The sequence below is a fragment of the Branchiostoma lanceolatum genome, chromosome 15, assembly GCF_035083965.1.
Source record: "Branchiostoma lanceolatum isolate klBraLanc5 chromosome 15, klBraLanc5.hap2, whole genome shotgun sequence".
NCBI classification, from domain to species: Eukaryota; Metazoa; Chordata; class Leptocardii; order Amphioxiformes; family Branchiostomatidae; genus Branchiostoma; species Branchiostoma lanceolatum.
Window position 1 is genome coordinate 6,393,296 of NC_089736.1, and position 21,979 is coordinate 6,415,274.

General features: G+C 40.3%; 1 protein-coding gene across 1 annotated transcript in view; it reads right to left on the reverse strand.

Moving 5' to 3' along the window:
* Nucleotides 1-21,979, reverse strand: part of LOC136420881 (dynein axonemal heavy chain 7-like) — a 66,988-nt gene that overhangs the window by 35,707 nt on the left and 9,302 nt on the right. The window contains exons 14-40 of the mRNA XM_066407996.1: nt 21,749-21,876; nt 21,357-21,435; nt 20,244-20,468; nt 19,697-19,843; nt 19,029-19,165; nt 18,426-18,561; nt 17,817-17,945; nt 17,338-17,472; nt 16,661-16,809; nt 14,841-14,972; nt 14,321-14,462; nt 13,796-13,902; nt 12,838-13,036; nt 12,327-12,503; nt 11,757-11,933; nt 11,327-11,436; nt 10,653-10,812; nt 7,186-7,297; nt 6,312-6,523; nt 5,883-6,011; nt 5,565-5,663; nt 4,957-5,091; nt 4,271-4,384; nt 2,995-3,048; nt 1,641-1,796; nt 1,077-1,259; nt 72-251 (exon numbers count right to left, since the gene is read on the reverse strand). Of these exons, the coding sequence (XP_066264093.1) occupies nt 72-251; nt 1,077-1,259; nt 1,641-1,796; nt 2,995-3,048; nt 4,271-4,384; nt 4,957-5,091; nt 5,565-5,663; nt 5,883-6,011; nt 6,312-6,523; nt 7,186-7,297; nt 10,653-10,812; nt 11,327-11,436; nt 11,757-11,933; nt 12,327-12,503; nt 12,838-13,036; nt 13,796-13,902; nt 14,321-14,462; nt 14,841-14,972; nt 16,661-16,809; nt 17,338-17,472; nt 17,817-17,945; nt 18,426-18,561; nt 19,029-19,165; nt 19,697-19,843; nt 20,244-20,468; nt 21,357-21,435; nt 21,749-21,876 (3,843 nt within the window). The remainder of the gene's footprint in view (nt 1-71; nt 252-1,076; nt 1,260-1,640; nt 1,797-2,994; nt 3,049-4,270; nt 4,385-4,956; nt 5,092-5,564; nt 5,664-5,882; nt 6,012-6,311; nt 6,524-7,185; nt 7,298-10,652; nt 10,813-11,326; nt 11,437-11,756; nt 11,934-12,326; nt 12,504-12,837; nt 13,037-13,795; nt 13,903-14,320; nt 14,463-14,840; nt 14,973-16,660; nt 16,810-17,337; nt 17,473-17,816; nt 17,946-18,425; nt 18,562-19,028; nt 19,166-19,696; nt 19,844-20,243; nt 20,469-21,356; nt 21,436-21,748; nt 21,877-21,979) is intronic.

Here is a 21,979-nt window from a genome sequence, read left to right on the forward strand (position 1 = left end):
AGCCTAAAAATTTCACTACCAATACCATTCTGTCAAGGTCATTGAAAAACTGAAACATGGCACATTCTAACCTTGACTCCACCCTTGCGAATGAACTGCATGCAAGGAGGGCAGAAGCGGTCGAACAGTTCAGTGATGATCTTCTTGTGAGCGTGGGTGATTGTTGAAGGGAGGGTGTTGAGCCAGGACAGCATGACTGGGCGCCAACCCAACATGTGGGGCTCCATGTAGATCATACCGCAGCGGGAAACCTGGGGGAAGTACAAGGAGTTGTTATTATGGAGGTTATTATTACATATCATTGGAAAGCATATTTTTGTGTGAAGTTTCAGTTACATTCAGCACCAAGGACAAAACAGTCTGACCAGAACAACATTTTCAGCACCAAGAACAGGAATAACATATTCTATGTACAGTTCCTTTAAGATTTCTTAGTTTGTGTGAAATTTTAGTTAGGTTCAGCACCGAGGACAGAGAAAGTCTGGCCAGAACAGCATTTTCAGCACCAAGGAAAGGAACAATGCATAGCTTCTGTTTGGTTATTCTGAGCCCTATAAGAGTCTTGATATTCAAATTCAAATAAAGACTGTTATGATTATGATTATGATTCTTCATTGAATTCCATGAAGTCACAATGCAGACAAAGAAAGAAGCCAACAAAACTACAATACACTTTAGCAAACCAAATGAAAGGAAATCTGACAATTTGTGCGTTTTTTTCTTTGTAATGTGAATTGAAATAAGATAACTGAATACTGTCAATCTCGAAACATTTGCAGTGGTTTCATTTTTTCGGTTTTTGCAATGACCCGTCCACTGCAAATTCAAGACACCACGAAAATGCAGCTCCAATGTATTACTACTGTACTACAGAATTGTTTTAACTACATACTGAAAACAGCACAAAAGCCTCCTTTCCCCTTCTAACTACAAAATAGCGTCACTGCAAACATTAAAAAAGACCACAGCATGTCCAGGACCACTATTCCGCCGGTAATGCACCCACACATGCACATAAGCAGAGAAAAGACTATACCTTCATTTTTCATGGGGGTAATGAATTTAGAAGTACATACCGTGGCAGGAGAAGCAACCTCCAGATCCATGGGCTCGAACATGAGGCTCATGGGGGCCGACATCTGGATGATCTCACCGCTCATCAGACACAGCTTCTTGTTGTCGTCCAGCACGGTGTTCATGTTCTCAATCCAGATGGCGTCCACAGGCCCGTCAAAAATCAGCCACTTTCTGTCAGGGGTCTGTTAAAACAGTTTGATTTGTAAGAAAAGGAGATGTGTGCAAATGCTCAAGCACATGCTTTCAGCATCATCATTTCTATGCTATCATATATTATATGATTTTCAATTATTGTTTTGAATGAATATGAATGTTCACAACCATATGTCTACATGCACACACAAAAAAATCAATGTTATCTGCCATTGAAATTGTACCTTTAGACCAAGATTGTCTCCAGCTTTAGATCTTTTCCTGTTCCCCACATTATTTGGAAGCCGATAATTTGGGAAAACACAAGCCATGGCAAAGCTGCATTGCACTAAAAACAAGCTACATGAAAAAGCATCATGTTTTCTCAGTAGACGACGAAATATATACTATTCTTTGTGATTGACACTTACCTGAGAAGAGGCAAATGCCCTGAAGCTGACGGCCAGAACACCGTCGGACCACTCGTGCGACACGGGGTCAAAGGAACCGTACAGCTGACCCATGGTGATGGCCTTGGGGTTCAGCACTGTGATCTGAACCTTCTGGATGTACTCATCACTGTTGTCCTGGAAACCATGCATACATTTGCATAAATTAGTGGTGAAGTTGGAGATTTTTGGTCTTGTAAGCGATTTGCATTTCTCAAGTCATCTTTTGAGTTGTCTAAATTCTAAAGAAGTGTAAAATCTAACAACTACTTGTCTTCAAATAACAAGCTTATCAAGTTGAGACAAACTGAATGTAGAAAGATTCTGGAAAAAAAGGCATTCAGAGATTGCAAAGAGGGTTCTCTGCAAGTAAAGAGCTTATAATTGTAAAGAGGGTTCTCTGCAAGTATATCATTAAACAGGAATGAATGTTGAGCACATAGCATACATTAGTTAGGTGCTAGCATGCATTAACATAGCACCAACATGCACTGACACAGTACGGGCATGCATTAACATTGTGAGAGCATGCAGTTGAGCAAATTGCTCTCTTATTTTTGTTTCTATAACAGAGAACGAAGCATTGAGGTTAGAGCTGTGTGGATTGTTGTATGGACATGGGGGAAGGGATGGGAATAAAGTAAGATTATTTCATTAATCATGTTTTGTATTTCTTTATGTAAAGAAAGAAAACTGATTAGGGATGGTTCATATTAAGACATTTCATCACAGGTACAAGAGAATAATTACAGCTACTTGTCATCATTTCAATATGGACCAAGACATTACGATATATAAATCATATGCTTGGGATTGACAAGGGTTTGACAGACAAGACAAGACAAAAGACGAGACACACTAAGGATAACAGGAAGACTGATCTATCAGTGCTTTACATACATCTGATTTTAGGCCACACTAATTTGCCTTTTTGGTTCTCGGATTTTCACAGAAAATTGAGTCAGAGAGCAGGCACAATAAAACTAAAAATAGGCCTTCTGTGATGTGATGGAATAGAATCAAAACTTGTGTAAAGTACTTCTATTCCAAAACTTTTCAAGACTAAATACATGATACAGAAATTTAACATAATAGCTTATGGTTATAACACTATTTGAATAAAAACTTTGAAGACAAAGCCAACCATTGGTGGCAAAATATGAGCATTTTGAGGTTGATATGTGCCTAGAATGGTACACTGTGCTCTTTTCAGAAAAAATTAAACTGAAAACGAAGAAGACATCAAATCGGTGCAGCCTTTTCACATTGTGCAAGATAGGTTAAGAGGGGTGCAGAGTTTATCTGTTAGCCAACTATACAGTCACAGTGTTAGTACCAGCATGTCACCAGCTGAGGGGAGGTCATCGTCTGATCCCCGCTCGTCTTTGGGCTGTGTACAGGGGACACCGGTACGTAGGGTGTTAAACACACAACTCTACAGAGCACACCGGCAAACAAAGGTTAATCACGTAACTCTACAGTGCACACCAATGTTACTGTGGTTAATGATATAGTAGACACAGTTTACATGTACATTAGTTGCATTGCACGTAAGGAAATGCATAGTTATAAGCAACATAGAATTTTGCAGTGGTCTAGTACTTGAGGGGGGGGTGCAGGCTAGGGGTATAGTGACTTCGGCACACACAAAGTACAACAACATGCATTACAGTAATTATCGATATCAAAAGATGCCCCTACATGCTACAGTGGTTTGTGTGAATAGACCAATCCCATAGCCCTGCCCACCTCAATCAAAGAAAAGAAAAGAAAATGCACAGATTTGACAGCCACTTTCTCATTGGTCGAACAGCTAATTGCCATTCTGTCATTGGTTAAACTCCTAATTGTGATGGACAGTCGGGATCGGTCTATTTCTGATAATTGCAGCTGTGCTTCGTCTCACCAAGTTAAACATAATTTAACCCTTTAAAATGGAAAGCACCTTGACAAAGCGTGCTTTTAAAGCTACATTGAAGAGTGCACACTTACTACAAGTGGGTGCCAAGAAAGTGTGTCAAGTGCAGCCGTGGGAAAAAGTGACATGTAAGTGAAGCTATACCCTTCGGCACACTATACCACTACCTTTAATGATTCTTCTCTCTACAGTTACCCATGAAATAAAGCAATACAAAGTCATAAAACATACTATTATGATAGCAGCATCATCACATTGAATGACCTACAAGGTAAAAAGCTACACTGTAACAGTTAACAACAAATTATTCATACCTCAAAATTATCCATGTCCCTTGTAAATTTACTAGTACTTCTTTTGAACACATTAGTGCCATTATCTAAGTTAACATTTATGACATTTCTGGTTAGAAAAAAAAGCCCATACGAGGTGTGCTTATTTCGTCGAGGCTAAACACAAAGCAAACTTGGGAGTACTCGAAAAACATGGCTGACAGCTATGCTGCATGTTAAAAAGTTTTTTCAATTTCCAAATGCACTCCAACAGCGGGAAATATTTGCACTTGCATGCACTCCCTAAATGGCACTATCTAATTGAGTGGAGTTTGTTCGACACGTACTTAAAGAAATTACCTGAAAATTGACTCTTGTGTTATCTTGATGTTACATAATGTAACATTAAACCGTTGCCTTACCTTTTCACACATCTCAGTAAGTGCAGCAGCCAGCACACGGTAGGCACAAGTCTTCCCACCGAACGGCTCTCCAACAATCATGAAGCCGTGACGCACGATCATCATCTCATAGATCTAAAAAAGATAAAAGGTTTATCAATAAAAGCTTACTTAATGTTTTCCTTGACAGAAATACATGGAAAGATTATCATTGAAAACAAGAAATCAGAGATATCACACCTTTGTGAGTTTTTGTTGATTAATCTTTTATTCGTTATTGTGAATTTCTCACTAATTTTGTCTGAAGTACGCATTTTCATGACTTCCTCTTGACCTGGGCCAAGTCTGCAGCAATAACTTTGGCCAAACCAGCGTTCCCATCCTGCAAGTCTCCAGTTACACCATTTTCGACCACCTGGGTCAACCTTCGACCCGGGCCAGCCTGAACAAACTTGCACACACACAAGACAAACAAACAAACAAACCGAAATAAAAGCTTTTTTTCCCAGATTCAAGATATAATCCTTCAGTCTGTCCTTTGTAATTCATTGCTTTTTTCTCTACTCTCACAATCAATCAATCTTTGATTTATGCTTCAGAATACATATATTTCATTCATTCCTTCTTACATCACTTATTCCACTGTTCCTTCATCTTTTCCATCTATCCATTCATCCTTTCATCCTTAATCATATCTTCAAACCCACCTGTAGGATTTTGTCAACAAAGAAACTCTGCATCTGTAGGTTCATCTTCTTACACTGGTTGGCGATGGCCTCTGTCAGAGCACCGTAGTCTGGCTCCGGAAGCTTCACGCCAGGGAACAGATCAGAGGTGATGCCCTGTAAAACATGGATAGGAACAATCAGCCTAAGAAGGTCATAAACTAGCTTAGCATTCTTTGATTTCCATTTCTTTTAACCTCCATGTACATTAGGTATTGTTTACATTATTTATTGTGTCTGTTCTGTCTTTCTGCAGTTATTTTCCATGTGCTGTATATTGGCACAGCTCACCACAGAGTGACAGGAAATGATAGCAAAATGTTGTGGGAGTGACAGGTAGTAGAGTTCAGAGTTGTTAGAAATAGTAATCTATCTACCTTAGCTTACAGCTGACAGACATTCCATAGTCCATAATGTAAAACAAAAATTATCTACTTCAAGACTATTCAAACCTTTATTTTCCATGTGCTATACATTGGCACGTCCCACCACAGACTGACAGGAAATGAAGGTCAAAATGATTGATAGAGTTCTGGGAGGGACAGGAAGTTTTTTATTGGTAATAAGGTCTGTAAACAATGATAGCTCACCTCAAACAGTGGCAAGTCATGTGCCAAGAACTTGGGCAGATTGACATCCAGGATGGAACGCAACATGAGGATGTCCTCATTCTCCTCTGGATACTTCAGCTGTGGAACACACAGGGAACAAGAGCATTGAAATCTGTTTTTTTTTAATCTTTAAACTTTTGAATTTCAGTGGAAGCAAAATTTATTCTTGATTCATTTAGTGACTGAGATTTTATCAATTGAGGTTCCTTCAAACAGTCAACACAAATGTGACAATTACAGGCAATCTAAGGACTGAAATGCGGCATAACTATCGCAGTGGTGGTCCGAGTACTCTACCTTGAGGTTGCCAGCAGCAGTCAGCACAGACTTGACAGCCCTCATGCCGTAGTCGTAGTGGTGCTGGGATGACAGCTGCTCGGAGCACAGACGGTACGTGGCAACAATCTTCACAGACAGTGGACGGGCCTGTGTCAGAAGAGGTAAAAGAAGAAATTTGAATATACGACACCAAAAAAAGGGATTAGGAGGCCTTACAACCATCCCTTAACAGATACCAGGGGTCGCCATAAACTTTCAGCAACTGATGATCCATTGCTCACAGAGTCACGTGTTCTATCTGTATAGCATGACGTTACAGAAGCGGTAGGTGGCTCATTCCTTGATAAGGCAGGCAAACATTTTACAGGTCCAATTTTTGTGTTGGAAATTACAGTTCAACTTGCTTCAGTCTCTATCTCTAATTTGCCACAATCTTGATGCACTCACGTTGACAAACCCACAGGAGTACAGCACGATCTCAGAGATCATAGCGTAGTCCGGTACCATCATGGCGACGGGGCGGAAGAGCGCCTTCAGGTTGTCGGGCAGCTCGGAGCGTCCGGCGTACCCAGGGTTCATGGTGATGAACACGGAGCACGTGGGGTCAAGTTTCAGCTCCGTGCCCTCGAACATCAATATGTCAGAACCAGAGTTGATGCCTGAAAGTAAGGAAAACTTTCATCAGTCCAAGAGCAATTTCAACAAGAGTGGTGTTTAAAAAACACACCAGCGACGTGGGGATTATGCAAATTAGGTCCACATTTGCATAACCTATATCTTAGTATGTTTGCCTTCATTTAACAAGTACAAATTTCCCATTCTTTAGCAATATGGAATGATAGTATTTTCTCATTGATTATGCAAATTCAGTCTTCATTTGCATACTTTTGCATCTATCAATGTCACTTTCTTGCTCAGTAACATGTCACATGTTTGAATAGTCAATGTAAGTACTTGAGGGACAATCAGTTACTCTTTCATTGGTCAAACCACTGACTGCCACACTGTCATTGGTTGAACTGCTAATTGTGATGGACAGTCTATTGACCCGTTATTCTGGATGACAGTAACCTTGCTTTTATATTAGTAATATCCAACATAGATACAGCTTTTAATTGTGTTGGTCAACGTCTCGACGATTATTGAGAAGTCTGAACTGTTAATCACGCTACTTGTACATATAAGAAATATTATCGAGTCGACTTAACTGTATATGTGATTGTAAGCTACGGCACAATTCAGTCTCCATACTGCAATGCCGTTTTGTTCCGTGTTTTCATCAATAAACCAATTACTACTATTGCCATAACAACGTGCATACCTCTCTGGATGGTGAGGATCTGCTGGGCCACCACAGACAACACCTCCAGATCAATCCGGTTAAACTCGTCAAAACAGGCCCAGGCACCGGTGCACAGCAGGCCTTTGAAGAACTGGGAAACAAGGAGGAGCAAAATCAATACATGAAATATTCTGAAACAAGACATAAACTAGGGGGCCCAAACCTACACCACGTCTTCATTACACCACAAGCTATCTGCCACCAAAAAATCAAGACCATAGCACGTCCAGGTCAAGAGATACAAAAATGGAATTTCTGCTGCAGTACCAAGGTCACATACCAGGGGGCCCAAAATCGACCTTGAATTTTGGCTTCATAACAGCTGCCAACATACCAAATATCATCGTAATCCATCAAGAGGTTCTTGAGTTATGCTGACTACAGTAGTCCGGAAACACAAACAGACAGACAGACAGACAGACAGACAAACAAACAAACAGACAGACACACAGACACACCCAAAACAATATCTCCATTTTACATGGAGATAATGATAACCTTTCTCCTGTAACAATAAGACTAAAGGATTTATTGTTTGTCATATTTCTTTCTGTGTGTTCTATCAGTTTACAACATTCCTGATCATTCAGATTTGAAAATCTTTTTTTCTGTTGTCCATCTTTTTCATGTGCTTGCATCAGTTTTGGTGTGTGCAAAGGATGCCATGCATAAGATCAAGTCAGTGTGGTCTAAGTACAGTCAAACCTGTCTATAGCGGTCACTCAAGGGACTGGCCAAAACTGGCCGCTAAGAACAGGTGGCCGCTATGGAGAAAATGTCGATTAATTGACCACGAGTGACACATGTTTTCAGTACCCACTGAGATACATTTATTCACCGTACAGTACACATGTACACAGGTAAGGCACATTTTAGAAGTTCGATTGTTGTTCTTTTACTCCTAGTTAGTTTAGAACAAAATACATGTTGCTCAGTTGTCACTTACTGTTCGTTTTCGACCGTTTTCAAACATAAAATCGTGGCGACAATTTTCCTTAGTCTCTTGTTGTGGCTTGTGTTGATCAGCATCTACCATTATGCTAATAGGGTACTCAGAAGAAGGTCGCTCTTTTGAGGGCTTTTTGTCTTTTCAGAAAATTGCAACAGCCCAAATTTTACATCATTATAGTAATATTATCCACATTCATTTTGAAGCTTTTGGTTTAGTAATTATCCTCAGTGATACTTTACAGCAAAATAAATTTAGTACATTATACCTCCGTAACAGTGGTATCTTCCGTTGACCTTTATGCTGCTACCTATCCAGTTTGCAGTCGAACCGCAGGTCACCGTAGAACGCTTTATTTTCTTTTTTACGGCGTTTGCTGCGGCACGATTTGACCCCGCTGCATGGGTGTAAACAACCGCCTGTTGGCAGCAAAAAGACCTCGGACCTACATAATGTTTACATTTTTTCACATCTACAGGATCTGCCCAACACAACCATGTAGTTATTTCGTGCACAGCAAATTGTCAGCGAGCGCTGTGGCTTTCGAAACATTGACCATTTTTTGGTCAGTATATTTGTGCGTGTATCATTGACGGTTCACCTGGAACCAACTAGATATTTACATCACCTGATAGCCCATTTCCTCACCTTTAAATTGATACCAAAGTTCCTTGGATAATTTTATGGGAACCGGTTTTGCCCCCAAAAAAACTAACAAGAGGTCAATTTGTAGGGCGTCTTATTCTGAAGAAGAAGACAAACACAATGTCCTTTTACCATGCTTTACAGAACTCAAAACTTACCTAATGGCATTGGTCAACTTGCATATGAATCTCACTTTTCCAGGACCTCGCCTGACCCCCGCGGCAGGAAAATGGAACGTACTGGCTGGGTTCGGTCGCTCGAACGCAGGAGTTCGAAGTGATTGACTTCAAATTTGACTATTTTGTAAATATCAGGTACCTTGTACTAAAACCTCTGTCTGTCTGTACTTGACTGTTATCATGTCAATTATCATATTGCATGTGGTAGCCGCGTTCATACAGCTTCTAATACAAAAAAATGGGCTTTGTTATGCCACGCGAAATGTATCGAAATGTATCCAAAGCGCAGGAGTGCACGCATCGGTAGCTAGAACTAGGCAGAAATTTCACCACCGCAAAGTAGACATTGTCGCAGTTTTTTCGGGGGCAAAACCGGTTCCCCTAAAATTATCCTGGGGACTTCGGTATCAATTTAAAGATGAGGAAATGGGCTATCACGCGATGTAAATATCTAGTTGGTTCCAGGTGAACTGTAAATAAGACAAACACAAATAAACTGACGAAATATTCTTAATGTTTCGAAGGCCACAGCGTTCGCTGTCTTTTTACAATGCACGAAATATCTACATGGTTATACTAGGCAAGTCCTGTAGATGTGAAAAAGTGTAAACATTATATAGGTCTGAGGTCTTTTTGTTGCACCACAGGTAGTTGTTCACACCCATACAACATCAAGTTGATGTTGGCTGCCCAACCTCGAAGAAGAAGAAGAAGAACAGGGTCCAACCCGGGTCCGGCCGTGACCCGGAAAAAGCCGTCTTAGAGAAGGCTGCGCAGAACCGATGCGCATAGAGCTCTGCGGTTCGACTGTTTGTATCAGCGCCATTTTGAAAACTGCGCGTAACACGTTTTGAGCACAATTTGAATGAAGTTCCCGGTGAAAACGGAAATTGGGCCGGCATTCAAACATTTCACGAACTTACCGCATCAGGTACATGTGTGGGTTGTATTTTCCAAAAGGCTGCCGTAATATTTGTCCAGTCGAAATGCACAAAAATGGTCAATTTTACCACGATGTACAAACGCAAGCCATGTGAAGAAAACTATACTTGACTTCGCGTCAAACCATGGATTTTCTAACAAAGATAAAACATTCTGGTTTTCTTTATTATGATCCTATCCAGTTGAGGCTACATAAATTTGATAACTGCGTGAAAAAATGAAGATTTTGAACCCGGCGTGCGGTGGCGATGCGGCTTCTACCGGCGCGCCGTGACCGTTATCGGCAGTGTTACTGTACTCGCGGGACTGAAAATTGTCTGGCCGCGACCGCGTTGGACAGGTGGCCGCTATAGCCTAATTCTTAATGCTTATGTCAATGGGAAAAATCCAAGGGACCGACAAAAAGTGACCACTATGGGCAGGTGGCCGCTATGCAAAGGTGACCGCTAATACAGGTTTCACTGTACTACTGTATCAACACTCAGCCAGCAAAATCAATACTGTAAATCTTAGAATATTTGCAATTTTATTTTCGCATTTTCATGACCCACAAAGATGATTCTTTTTTCTACTACAGTATGGTTGTGACCGCAAACTTATAACAACGCAAAAAACAAATTTTCATTTCTACCGCAAAATAAAATCCCTGTGAAAATAAATGAAATTACAGTATATTCAAAATGGTGGCCTTCAAAAGTGGATACCACAAATGTGCAAATGTGTGGCCTTACCTTCCCAAGTGCAAGGTAGTCCAGACCATCGGAGCAGTTGAACACCACACACTGCTTGGCCACGGCTTTGGCCAAATCCTTGGTGGTCTCAGTTTTACCGGTTCCAGCCGGACCCTCGGGGGCTCCTCCCAAGTGCAAGTGTAGAGCACTGAACAGGGTTCTATTGAAGAAGGAACCAAAGATGTAATATTATGTCTTGGGCTACGGGATCCTTTTTTTCTGAATGTCTACAAAAGTCAATATTTTCCTTCCTCCACTACTGTAAAATTATTGACAGATGGGTGAAATAGCACTCTCTCTATATATATGGGCATTAACAAATACATCACAATACATTGGCACTGCTGCCATATACAGTAGCTCAGAGAAAGGTTGAACATAAATTTGAGGCTCGCTCCCATCCCTCTTTTCAAAACATTCTGACTCCCTTCTTTGGACTTTTGTACCTTCCTGATTATACTGGTCAGAGTGCTGTAGGTCTACAATAAGCTGGTTCATGGTTTGAAATGCACATGTTCAAGGTCAATGGTAAAGTTGAACAGTTCTTGTCTTTGATTTACCTACAATGCAGCACTCTGTGAAAGTGTAGTTGAAATTGTGAACTGGCTAAGACTAAGTCTACAACTGCACCCTACAACTTTAGAAATGGGCATGATCCAAACCATAAGACGTACCTGTAGCATCTGTCTGTGAGAGGGGTGATGACCAGACGACCTGAGTTCCCCAGGTACTCGTACGCGTACGCAAGCGTGGAGTTGATCATCCGAGTCACCATTTTCTCTTCCTAAACAAAGAAAGTGAGAGAAAAATATCAGGTTGATTTAACTTAAAGTTTGCATACAAGCAAGATAACAATGTATTACTATCTGTACTACAGAATTGTTTCAACCATGAATTTAAAACACAGCAAAAACATCATTTTTCCTCCTACCACAAAATAAAAGTAGATGAAAAATTCGAGTATTTTGTATTTTTAGTATAGTTGACAAAGCCCACCTACTTAACCTAATAATCTAATACTGGACACTACTACAGAACTACTACTTCTACATGTACTACTACTACTTCTACTTATACTACTACTACAGTTAACTGTTTCCTTACCTCCCAGTAGTAGCGCAGCTGGCTGAGCCAGTCAAAGTCGTTTTCCCTGCTGACGCCGGTATCCACGAGGGTCTGCAGCACGTCCCTCGCGTGCACGTCCAACACCACCAGAGCGCCGAGCGTGATACGGTTCCCCTTTGACAGCTTACCACGAACAAGCTCAACAATCCTGTTGATCTAGCGTGGAAACAGTAATTTCATTATTGATCGATTCTAGTCACTTCCAGCAGTTCCTCCTAGCTTTCTTTTACCTAAACACATTTTATGAGTTAGTTTGTGAACTCTACAAACATTTCATTGGACATAACAGTCCACCCTTTAACAGATATGACCTCTGTCCTCCAAACGCACTTGCCTATTTTATCTTGTGTATACAATAGCGACTCAACGATGTTGATTGTAAATTAAATTGACTTAATGATTGATAGTAACCATAAGTAGTGATGTGTAAATTGCCATTGCCATGTATTTGTCTGTCCCTAACTGTTGACTCCCAAACATCAGCTGTGCTGCCTCGAGAGTCAGTGTAGTGTCCTGTAACATTTGACAATAAATAAATGAAATAGATACCTGTTGGTTGTTCAGTTCCAGATAGTCGGCCATGGCTCCCGCGCCGCCACGGATGGCGGTATGCACGAGGGACGTCCAGTAGTAGCAGGTTACGGCCAGGACCGTCTGTCCGGGCCACTGCAGAACCCACTCGTCTCGCGGCATCTCTTTGTACGCGTGGAGGGATTTCTCGATCACCTAGGGAGAAGAGACATTGTCTGTGTGAATGGCCACATTTGAGGATAGCCACACCTCAAGCACATTCAATATCCCATGTTACAATATATCAATAAGATTAGGGGTTTACCCCGGTGTGCCAAATTATATCCTTCTGAACTCACTACCCATTTGGCTTTTGCATGGTTTTGCAAAGGGCTATCAACCCCTCATGTTATACCTGCACACTCTTGCTGCAGAAACAGCAAGGAAACAAGGCTTTTAATTCTAGGCTGTCTCCATTCAGCACTCTATCAACATGGACCAAAAGTGACCCCTATTAATCAGTTGCAGTATCTGTGGCATTGATCCTTACCTTGTGCACACTGAGTTTCATGATTCCTTCCAACTCTAGCAGCCATTTCTCCACCTGACCGCGTGCCTTGGACGTGGAGATGGGCTCCGTCAGTTCGATGATCTCGCCCTCGCTACTCTTCATGTGCGTGATGTCCAGGATGTCCGTGAACTCCAGGTTAGCGATGCCCTCAAAGCACTTCTTCAGATGAGGCTGGACTCTGGAATAAGACAGAAGAAATTACATTACCATTACATCACAGATTATTAGTATAGACTCTGAGATAATTTATTTGAAAATGTGTATAAATTTGTGTTTTTATGTTTGTATGGATGTTTTCTATAGGTGACATACCTGAAATAAAGAAATTCATTCAAATTCATTCATTACAATGTGCAAAGTGCAACATACACCTCTTGGCCCAGTAATAAGCCAGTTAAGAGTTCCAACTGCACATGCGCAGCAAGATGCATTGTGGGTAATATGTCAAAGGTGAAGGCCCCTAACTTGTTAACATCTCTTGTCTAGACCATGCTTTATACATTGTCCAGATCATGTTATATTGGGCACCTTCTCCCAGAATTTGTGGTAGAAAGCCTCTTAGTTGAGTTAACCAAACTGAATAAAAAAATGCAAATTAAAGTTATCTATCTCAATAAAAAAAAACTAAATTGTCAGTTCAACCAAAAAGTTGGCTGCTGTCAGTCATAGCATAGCAACCGCCAATGTTTGAAAGATGACAATGTTCCACAATCAACTGGTGGCATTTGTACCAACGAATTGACTACATGTCCTTTTCTCTAAGCTGTCAAGCTTCTAGTAGGCTAACCAACGGGAGAGCAGCATATCAACCGCCAATGTTTGAAAGATGATAATGTTCCACAATCAACCAATGGGAGAGCAGCAATGTAATCAAGTTACAGCATAAATGCGAGTTACTTCATAACCCCAATAGCATGCTGTATGGAGGATTGCGTACCTTGTTGGGTCCTTGGTCTCGGACAGAATCTCCAGCATCTCATCGTTGGACAGGAAGAAGAACCGAGGGAAGTACAGACGCTTCTTCTCAAGGTACTCGTTCAGACCCTGGGAAAATAAGAGATAGTCATTTTAGAATATGAGGTTTGTTGTCGTTTTCCATTTGAATAGAATCTTTCCATAGAATCTTCTAAGAGTTCACATCATCACCAAGCAACCAGTAGATAATATACATGGAAGGCTCACTCCAGGACCCGTCCCTCCGTCCCAGGACGGAAATCTGCTTGTCGGGAAGGACAAAAATTTCACACCCTCTGTCCAATAAATCTGAATTTCATGTCATGAAATAATAATTGATGAAAACGTATTTCTAAGCTTGGAATGACAGATTGAATAACAAAATTAACAACATGGGCTCCCAAACAATGAGTTGGGCAGACAATTGTTTAAAGCTGCAGACAGCCATGTATACATGTAATGACTATAAAGGCTCCAACCTCGAGGTGTTGCCAAAAAAAGAACCTACCTTGAGGATGAGCTCCAGAAGTTCGTTGGACTTCTGTAGTTTCTCCAGCATCTTGTCGATGTCTGTCACGACCAGCACATGTTTGTCCACCAGCGCCAGCTTCATCAGCTCGCGCCAGGTCTTGTCCACGGTGCTGAACCGCCTGTTGTCAACAAAAAAGGGGCATTAGGGACATTGTTTTCTTTTTGCACATTATCAAAATAACTTGTCTCATAAGCCCACATTAGCTACTGTAAATCCTGAAACTGTGTTACTATTTTCAAGGCTTTTGCTGTGACCTCACCACTGTGAATTCCTAACACTGTGAATATGCATTTCCAGTCTATCATTACCGTAATACAAAATCGTGTCAACCATGAAGTGAAAACACAGTAAACACTTTTCCCTCCTACCATGAAATAGAACCATGCAAAAGCAAATGAATTTACAATATATGGTTTCTTTAACGTGCTAAGGTTTAGCGTCTGATGCTCCTCCATACAATTGATGGCTGAATGACAAAGTTGAGTGCGACCCTTACCTGCCCTCCTCTGGCATCTGTGCCATGATGTCAGGTGAGCTGAAGATGGGTTCCAGGTACAGCCAGGTTGCCTGCACCTTCAGCCACTCATCCAGGATCTCCTGAGTCAACATCAGTTTTTCCTCCCACACCCTGGGGAAAAGATAAAGAATAAACAGGTTAACCCTGGGTTAGAAAGTTTTTAAAAATTCACTGTAACCATAGGCAGGGTGCGAAATACTTTTTTGAGCCAGGTTGCCCGGTGGGCAACCTGGGGGAAAAGCTAGGTTGCACATCAAAATTTCAGGTTGCCCCACCTACCTTCACCATTTGCGGTGACATCAAAAATGACATCTTTCGGGAGTTTGGGATTTTGGAAAAAATTGGGCATAGCTTCCCCGGCTGGCCCCTATCCGGGGGCCACGGTGCCTCAAGTTCAACAAGTTGAAAAATACACAATGGTATTTTTTTTACTTGGAACAAGGCAAGTAATGATTCACATAACCTTAAATGATAAGTAAATAGATAACTCTAAAACTTATCTATTCACTAACATCCTGGAAAGTAATTTGAAAAAAAATATTCATGCAAACTTATATACTGTCAGAAGTAAACACCAAAACAGTATAGTGTTTCAAATTAGTTTTGTATATTTTTTTTACAACAACAACAATACAACAACAATGCAACAACAATAAAGAAAAATTACTTAATTTTGCCCCTACAAATAAACTAGTAACTGTGTTGGAATCATTATCAAACTTTAATGAACCTGCAGTGTCAAACTCATCTACATGACAGAGTAGTGTCCTCATTTACATGAGAAAGTACCTCATTCACATGAGACAGTACCTCATTTGTATGAAAGAGTACCTTATTTGCATGTTTGGAAGACCTCATGCAACAGTACCTCATTTACATGAGAGTACCTCATTTGCATGAAAAGTAGCTCATTTGCATGTTCAGGAGACTTGAAGGGTACACCGCATGGTGACCATGTTGATTTGACGACACTGCCGACGGCAGTTTATTCGCCTTTTTCCAGCGCTAATTTCACGATCTATGAACAGGTTTGGATGGTTTAGAACAAAAAGGTGTTGATTTCTGTGTTTCAATTGAAAATTTACCGAATTTTATGAAAGTGACAATGTTTTTGTGAGCTTACTCGGCTCATATTGGGTTCTCAGGCTTCATAATCTTGGGTTGCGCACTGCGCTAGCTGCGTGTGGAAATTAGTTGCGCCAAGCAAAATGTGCTTGCGCGGCGCAAGTGCGCAACTGGGTATTTCGCACCCTGCATAGGGCAAATACATACTAATTTAATTAGAACTCTACTAGCCAGAACAAACTTTTTTATATGTTTCTATGCATTTTTACTCGAAGCAACAAAATGCTTTTATTTTTTGCTAAAATAATCTTGATACCATGCTCATGATGCTTGCATATTATCAACCAACATTTGGAAGGCCTGAGGTCTGTCAGTCGAGCCGAAAACTTCTGTACACTCTAATCCTCTTTCATAAAAATTCTATCCCAACAGCAAGACTCTATGACACCTTCTATGTTGTCTGGGAAAAAGCCTGACACTCATCAACTTTGAGATGGAATGGACTAATCCTAACTGTTCATCACAATCAGTAGTTCAACCAATGAGAGAATGGCAGTTGATATTTCGACCAATAAGAGAGTTATAATTAGCAGTTTGACCAATCAGAGAGTGGCTGCATGTCTGTCAAATATTGGCATAACTTCTTATTTTGCATTTCTACGTTTTGACGGGAGTTTGGCGGGGCTGTTGGATCTGTTTATAGCCTAAGAGTTTTTTGGGAAAAGAAAACTCACTTGATTTCATTTTCGAACGGTTTGATAAAGGGAGAGCCCCTCATGGTTTGTGTCTTGACGATCTGGTCGTCCAGCAACATCTGAATGTCGTCCACAGAGGACAGAATGTTGGTTCCCGTCTCACGGTACGGGATAAAGTTGAATTCCATCTGCAGAAAAAAAAACACAATCGTGTCAAACTTTGTGATTGCAACAAATAAATTTTAATACTTCTCGAAACACTACCAAATCTAAAAACATACTACCACATGAACATACCTTTGAATTCAGCTTAACTTACTGTAGATTCTTGTTTCTAAAATCTACTAGTTTCTAGAATCTACTAGTTTCTAGAATCTACTAGTTTCTTCTGTAGATTCAAGTTTTAACAGTGGTTTGATTTCGTGTCAGGAGGTTTTCAGTGTTTTTGATTTGCGGTTGAAAAATTCTGTATACATTGAAAATGGATATTCAGGCATATTCATGAATTCAAGGTGGCGAGGTCACCATGAAATTAAACATTTCGAATTTTACACGATTTTGTCCAAAAGTTTTTAAAAATCAATTTTGAGTATTCCTCTTTGAAAAACAAAAAATTAGCAAACCGTCTGGAAAATGCTGGAGAAAACACAATTTCCATGGCAAGATGGAAAAAATTCCATGGCAAGATGGAAAAAATTTCATTGCGTTTTACTTACATCAGTCCATTCAACCTTCATCTTCTCCATGGCCTTCTCCAGAGAGTACTCCTTGCTGGCAGCTTCGCTGATGGACTCGAACTTGACCAGGTAAGGCTCCAGGTTCATGTCAATGAACTTGGCCATGGTCATGTCCTATGGGGACAACAAAAATATTAAAATAAGGTCTGAAAATTTATACAGTAAACTGCCTTTAGGTATAAAATCATTTTTGTACGGTAAGTACAAGCTGCGTAAGACCAGACTGTAAGGTTTGATCCACTCACATTGGGATGGACCCCAACTATTTTCAATAAGTTTTGTCACTAGCAATGTTTGAATGTATAATCATCTAAAAGATGAAGGTAAAGCGGTCAAACCTCAGACTGAGGACGAAGCATGATGCTGTTTTGTTAGCTAGTAGTTCGGCTTATGTCTAGATATAGAATTAAGTTATCAAATAATTACAGAATGTTACAGTTATGTTTTATGTTACTTACCTCGCCACTGAATAGGGTGTAACCAACGATTTCGGACATCTGCTCCCAGTGCCGTTCGCGCAACCCGGGGTTACACAGCGCACCAATTAGGGGCAGGTGCTCTTTGAACTCATCAACCTTTGTCTTCACCTATTGGAGCAAAGAAGGGGCATGAAAATATTCTATAACTGGAAATCCTTCTGGTAACCTTGATACCTTTTTTTTAGTGGGGCCTGCATGGGAGGCGGGTACTGTTGACACTGTACGCTAAATTTAGGAAGGCAGTGGCTATGTATTACATTAAAATTCAGCCTACTGGCTTCCCTTTACGCTAAATTCAGGAGGCCATTACACTATACATAGGATGCACTGACTACGCTCTACATTAGATTTGAGCAATACAAATTACGCGGAATTAAACCAGCTTATCGTGCTCTTTGTAAAATGCAAGTAGGCCCCATCTAGTACAGCATATCAGCATCGAGAAAACTATACACTCAGTCAATTATATTTTCCAACATTTCTAAGGGGAAAGAATAAGATATCACAAAAAAAGGTGAAAAAAAGCTTGACACAACTGTGTGTTATTTGAATGTCTGTAAAGATATAGATACAGAAAAGATAGTCTACCTTATTAGCCATCTTCTGTGCATTTGGTTGGGCATCAAAACCTTTCTCCAGTTTGTAGAGGTTCCGCCAGTAGTTCCCGACATCGTTCTCTACCTGGTCAGGGTTACATCCCTGGAAGGGGCCTTCCATCCATTCCCTAAATAAAGTGATGAATAGAATGAATTATAATACAGTATCATCATTTCTAATGGTAGACATTCTGACTTGACTTAACTCTTAGACTAAAACCATTGTTGTGTTCAACTTCGGGTAAAGTTTTTTCCATGTACTAAGTGTCTAATAAAGTTTTACTTTCAATCTTGTAATTTTCCAAATATATTTCCATATAAACTAATCTTTTTCTCCTTTTTTTAACACCCCAAGCACAATCATTCATACAAAATATTGTTAAAAACTTGGTAATGATAAAATGATAAATGTCCTGAAGAAAAGGACCCATCTAAGACGGAAACTACTGCAAATCCTCAAATATTTGCAGCAGTTTTGTTTTGGGGGGTTTTGCTGTGACCTTTACCACGAAATCTGTGAAAGAGAGTCCCCGTAAAAATAGGTATATTTAAAGTCTTGGCATTAGAATTCAGATCAGGTTTATGAGACACGTACTTGTACTTGTTGTTGAACTCCACTGACGTCTCGTACAGTTTCAGGTACGGAGTCAGCACGCTCAGAATCTTCTGGCGCCCAGGATACGCCGTTGTCTGCCAGCCGAACGACTCCTCCTCCTGGTTAAACTGCTCGATCTAAACCAACAACCAATCACATGCAGTTTAACAAATGCAAGCTTTCTTCATTTAAGTCACATTCCTGTGTACTGCTTGATCTAAACCAACAACCAACCACATACAGTTTAACAAATGCAAGACTTTCTTCATTTATTTTAAGTGATAGTCCTGTGTATAATCAGGCCAGGTTAGCAATACCTCATACATTATGTGCAACACTTTCTGCTACTACTCCGTCATAATAGACCAATCCTGAATGCCCATCACAATTCAATTATCAATTCAACCAATGATACCATGTCAATTAGTGGTTCAACCAATGACAGAATGATAGTTCTTTTCTCACATGAAAGATAACATAGCAGTACCAGATATTGTGCAAGACCAATTGTCACTCCAAACCTCGATATGATGTATTTTATCAATGGAATAGACCAATCACTTTTGGCAGAACTAATATTTCTACCCTTGGGTCAAGCATTTGGCTACGTCATTTAGCTCTGTCCATGTGTTGCTAAGATACTTGATCGTCATGACAAACATGGCTACCTTTTCAGCGGCAGCGTCCAGGCGTGAGTTGAGGGCCTGGGCTTTCTTCAGGTAGCGCTGAATCTCGTTCAGGTCCCCGAATGTCGAGAACTCCTCCAGCTGTTTGTTGTAGCCTTCCAGCTCTTCTGTGAAACGCTCGCGGCGGAGCTGGAATTGTGGGAAACAATGGGCGAGTTAGATATGTGTAAGCGTAGACTAGATGCATTCAAATTACCCTTCCGCCATCTTGAATTTGGAGGTCAAAAGACCATTTATGATTGATTACAGCATGGCAGGTAAGAATGCAGGAAATGGACATCACAATTAGCGGTTCAACAAATGAGAGAATGGCAATTAGCAGTTTGACAAATGAGAGAGTGGCTGCATGTTCCTCAAACATTTACTTTTTTTGTATGAAAACTAATTCTCTACTATGAAAAGCGAAGGTAGGCAAAAGAGTTCCCTTCTTCAACATTTAGCCTGTGCATTTGATTTTCAATGAAAACAGGAAACTTCTTGCAAGTTATAAATTAAACCACCTTTTCACAACATGATAATAAGATTTTACCTTGAGGCCTTCCTCGTATTGCTCTCTCTTGTCACCAACAATCCTCTTGTGCTCCTCGAACACCTCGGGCATGCGTGTGTGCCACTGGAAGGTGTTGTTGTTGAGTCGCATCTCTCCGGGCGAGAACTGCGTACAGTCAACGAGGAACACCAGACGGTCCTTAGCCTCTTCAAGACGTTTGTCCATCTCCACAATGTCTTTCTTCTCGACCTTCTCAATGTATTGCTGAGGAAAACAGAGAATAGAAAGTTGTTAGTGTCTCTTCTATGTATGAAATGAAACCAGGCTTCTTGTAGACATCTCTGCGATGTCTTTCTTCTAAACCTTCTCAATGTATTGCTGAGGAAAACAAAAAATGAAACGTTGTTAGCGTTTCTTCTGTGTCTGAAATGAAATGAAGGAAGACTCTACAATAATGTCTTTTAATGTATTGCTGAGGAAAGGAAAGAATGAAAAGTTCTTAGTATCTCTTCTATGTATGAGATGCAATGAAAGAAGATCTTTATTGACACAACAAAAGCACAGCGACATTCGTAAGGTCTGCTATATCTATACATACATACAAACGAATAGGTGCATACAAATGAGTTTGATTAGTAATACACGCAATCATATGGGATAGAGCAAAATATCGTAATTTCACGTGCCGTATACTTAAACATTGCTTGTTTTAATGTCCAAACATTCTTTGATGTATATACCTATCTGTACACAGTAAGGATTATCATGAAAGAAGACTTCCTGTAGAAATCTCTACAATGCCCTTATTCCCAACCCTCTCAATGTATTGCTGATGAAAGGATTGAATACAAAGTACTAACTAATAGTATGTCTTCTATGTATCAAACAGTTACAACATGTACAACATGTGTACACAAAAAAACATTCTGCTACACCGATCTGACCAAAACAATAATTTCAGCACTAAGGACAGGCACAGTGCATATCCTCTGTTTGGTTCTTTCGAGCCTTCTGAGAGTCTTGGTAAGTCAATTTCACAGCAAAATACTGTTATGATGATTATGGTTCTTTCATGTGTAGGAGAACGGGCTTGATCTTACTACTGTTAAAGTCACTTTTTCGTAATTTCGCAAAGACTGAGAAGAATCTTACCTTGAGTTCCATCAGCTCCTGTGTGTTGGAGGGTGTGGTCAAAGCCTTCTCTGCTATTGTCTCATACTCCTCACACAACCTGCACAGCAACATGAAAAAGGTTTTAGTTATATATGATAAGTGATCATTTCTGATATGATAAGGTAACTATGGCACAGACGAAAACAAAATGAATCAATTTTGAAAAAAAATTCTAGTTCAAAGAAAAAGCTGCAAAGACCAATGAGAGAGTGGCAGCTACATAATTGCATTTTTTATGTTCTTATTTAGCACTTCTACATTTCCACAAAAGTGGGCAGGGCTGTGTGATAAGTCTATTCCAAAAGATATTTTTCAACAAAAAAAAGTTAAAGTTATTATATTATAATCATAATTAATGAATAACAACTGACTTTCTGTTGTACTCCTGGTGGTCCCTGGACATGCGCTGCAGTAGTTTATTCATCAAGGTTTCCGCACGTTTGGCCAGCCCACGGATCAGCTCATCACAGTGGAGCTCAAACATGCCCAGTCTGATCACCTGAGGGGGAGGGGGGCAATTGTTAGAGGTCGACAAATAGGTGTGTTTGCAGTAGAGGGGGGTCTAAGTAAATGTGTATTTCAAACAATTCCCTTGAATATTT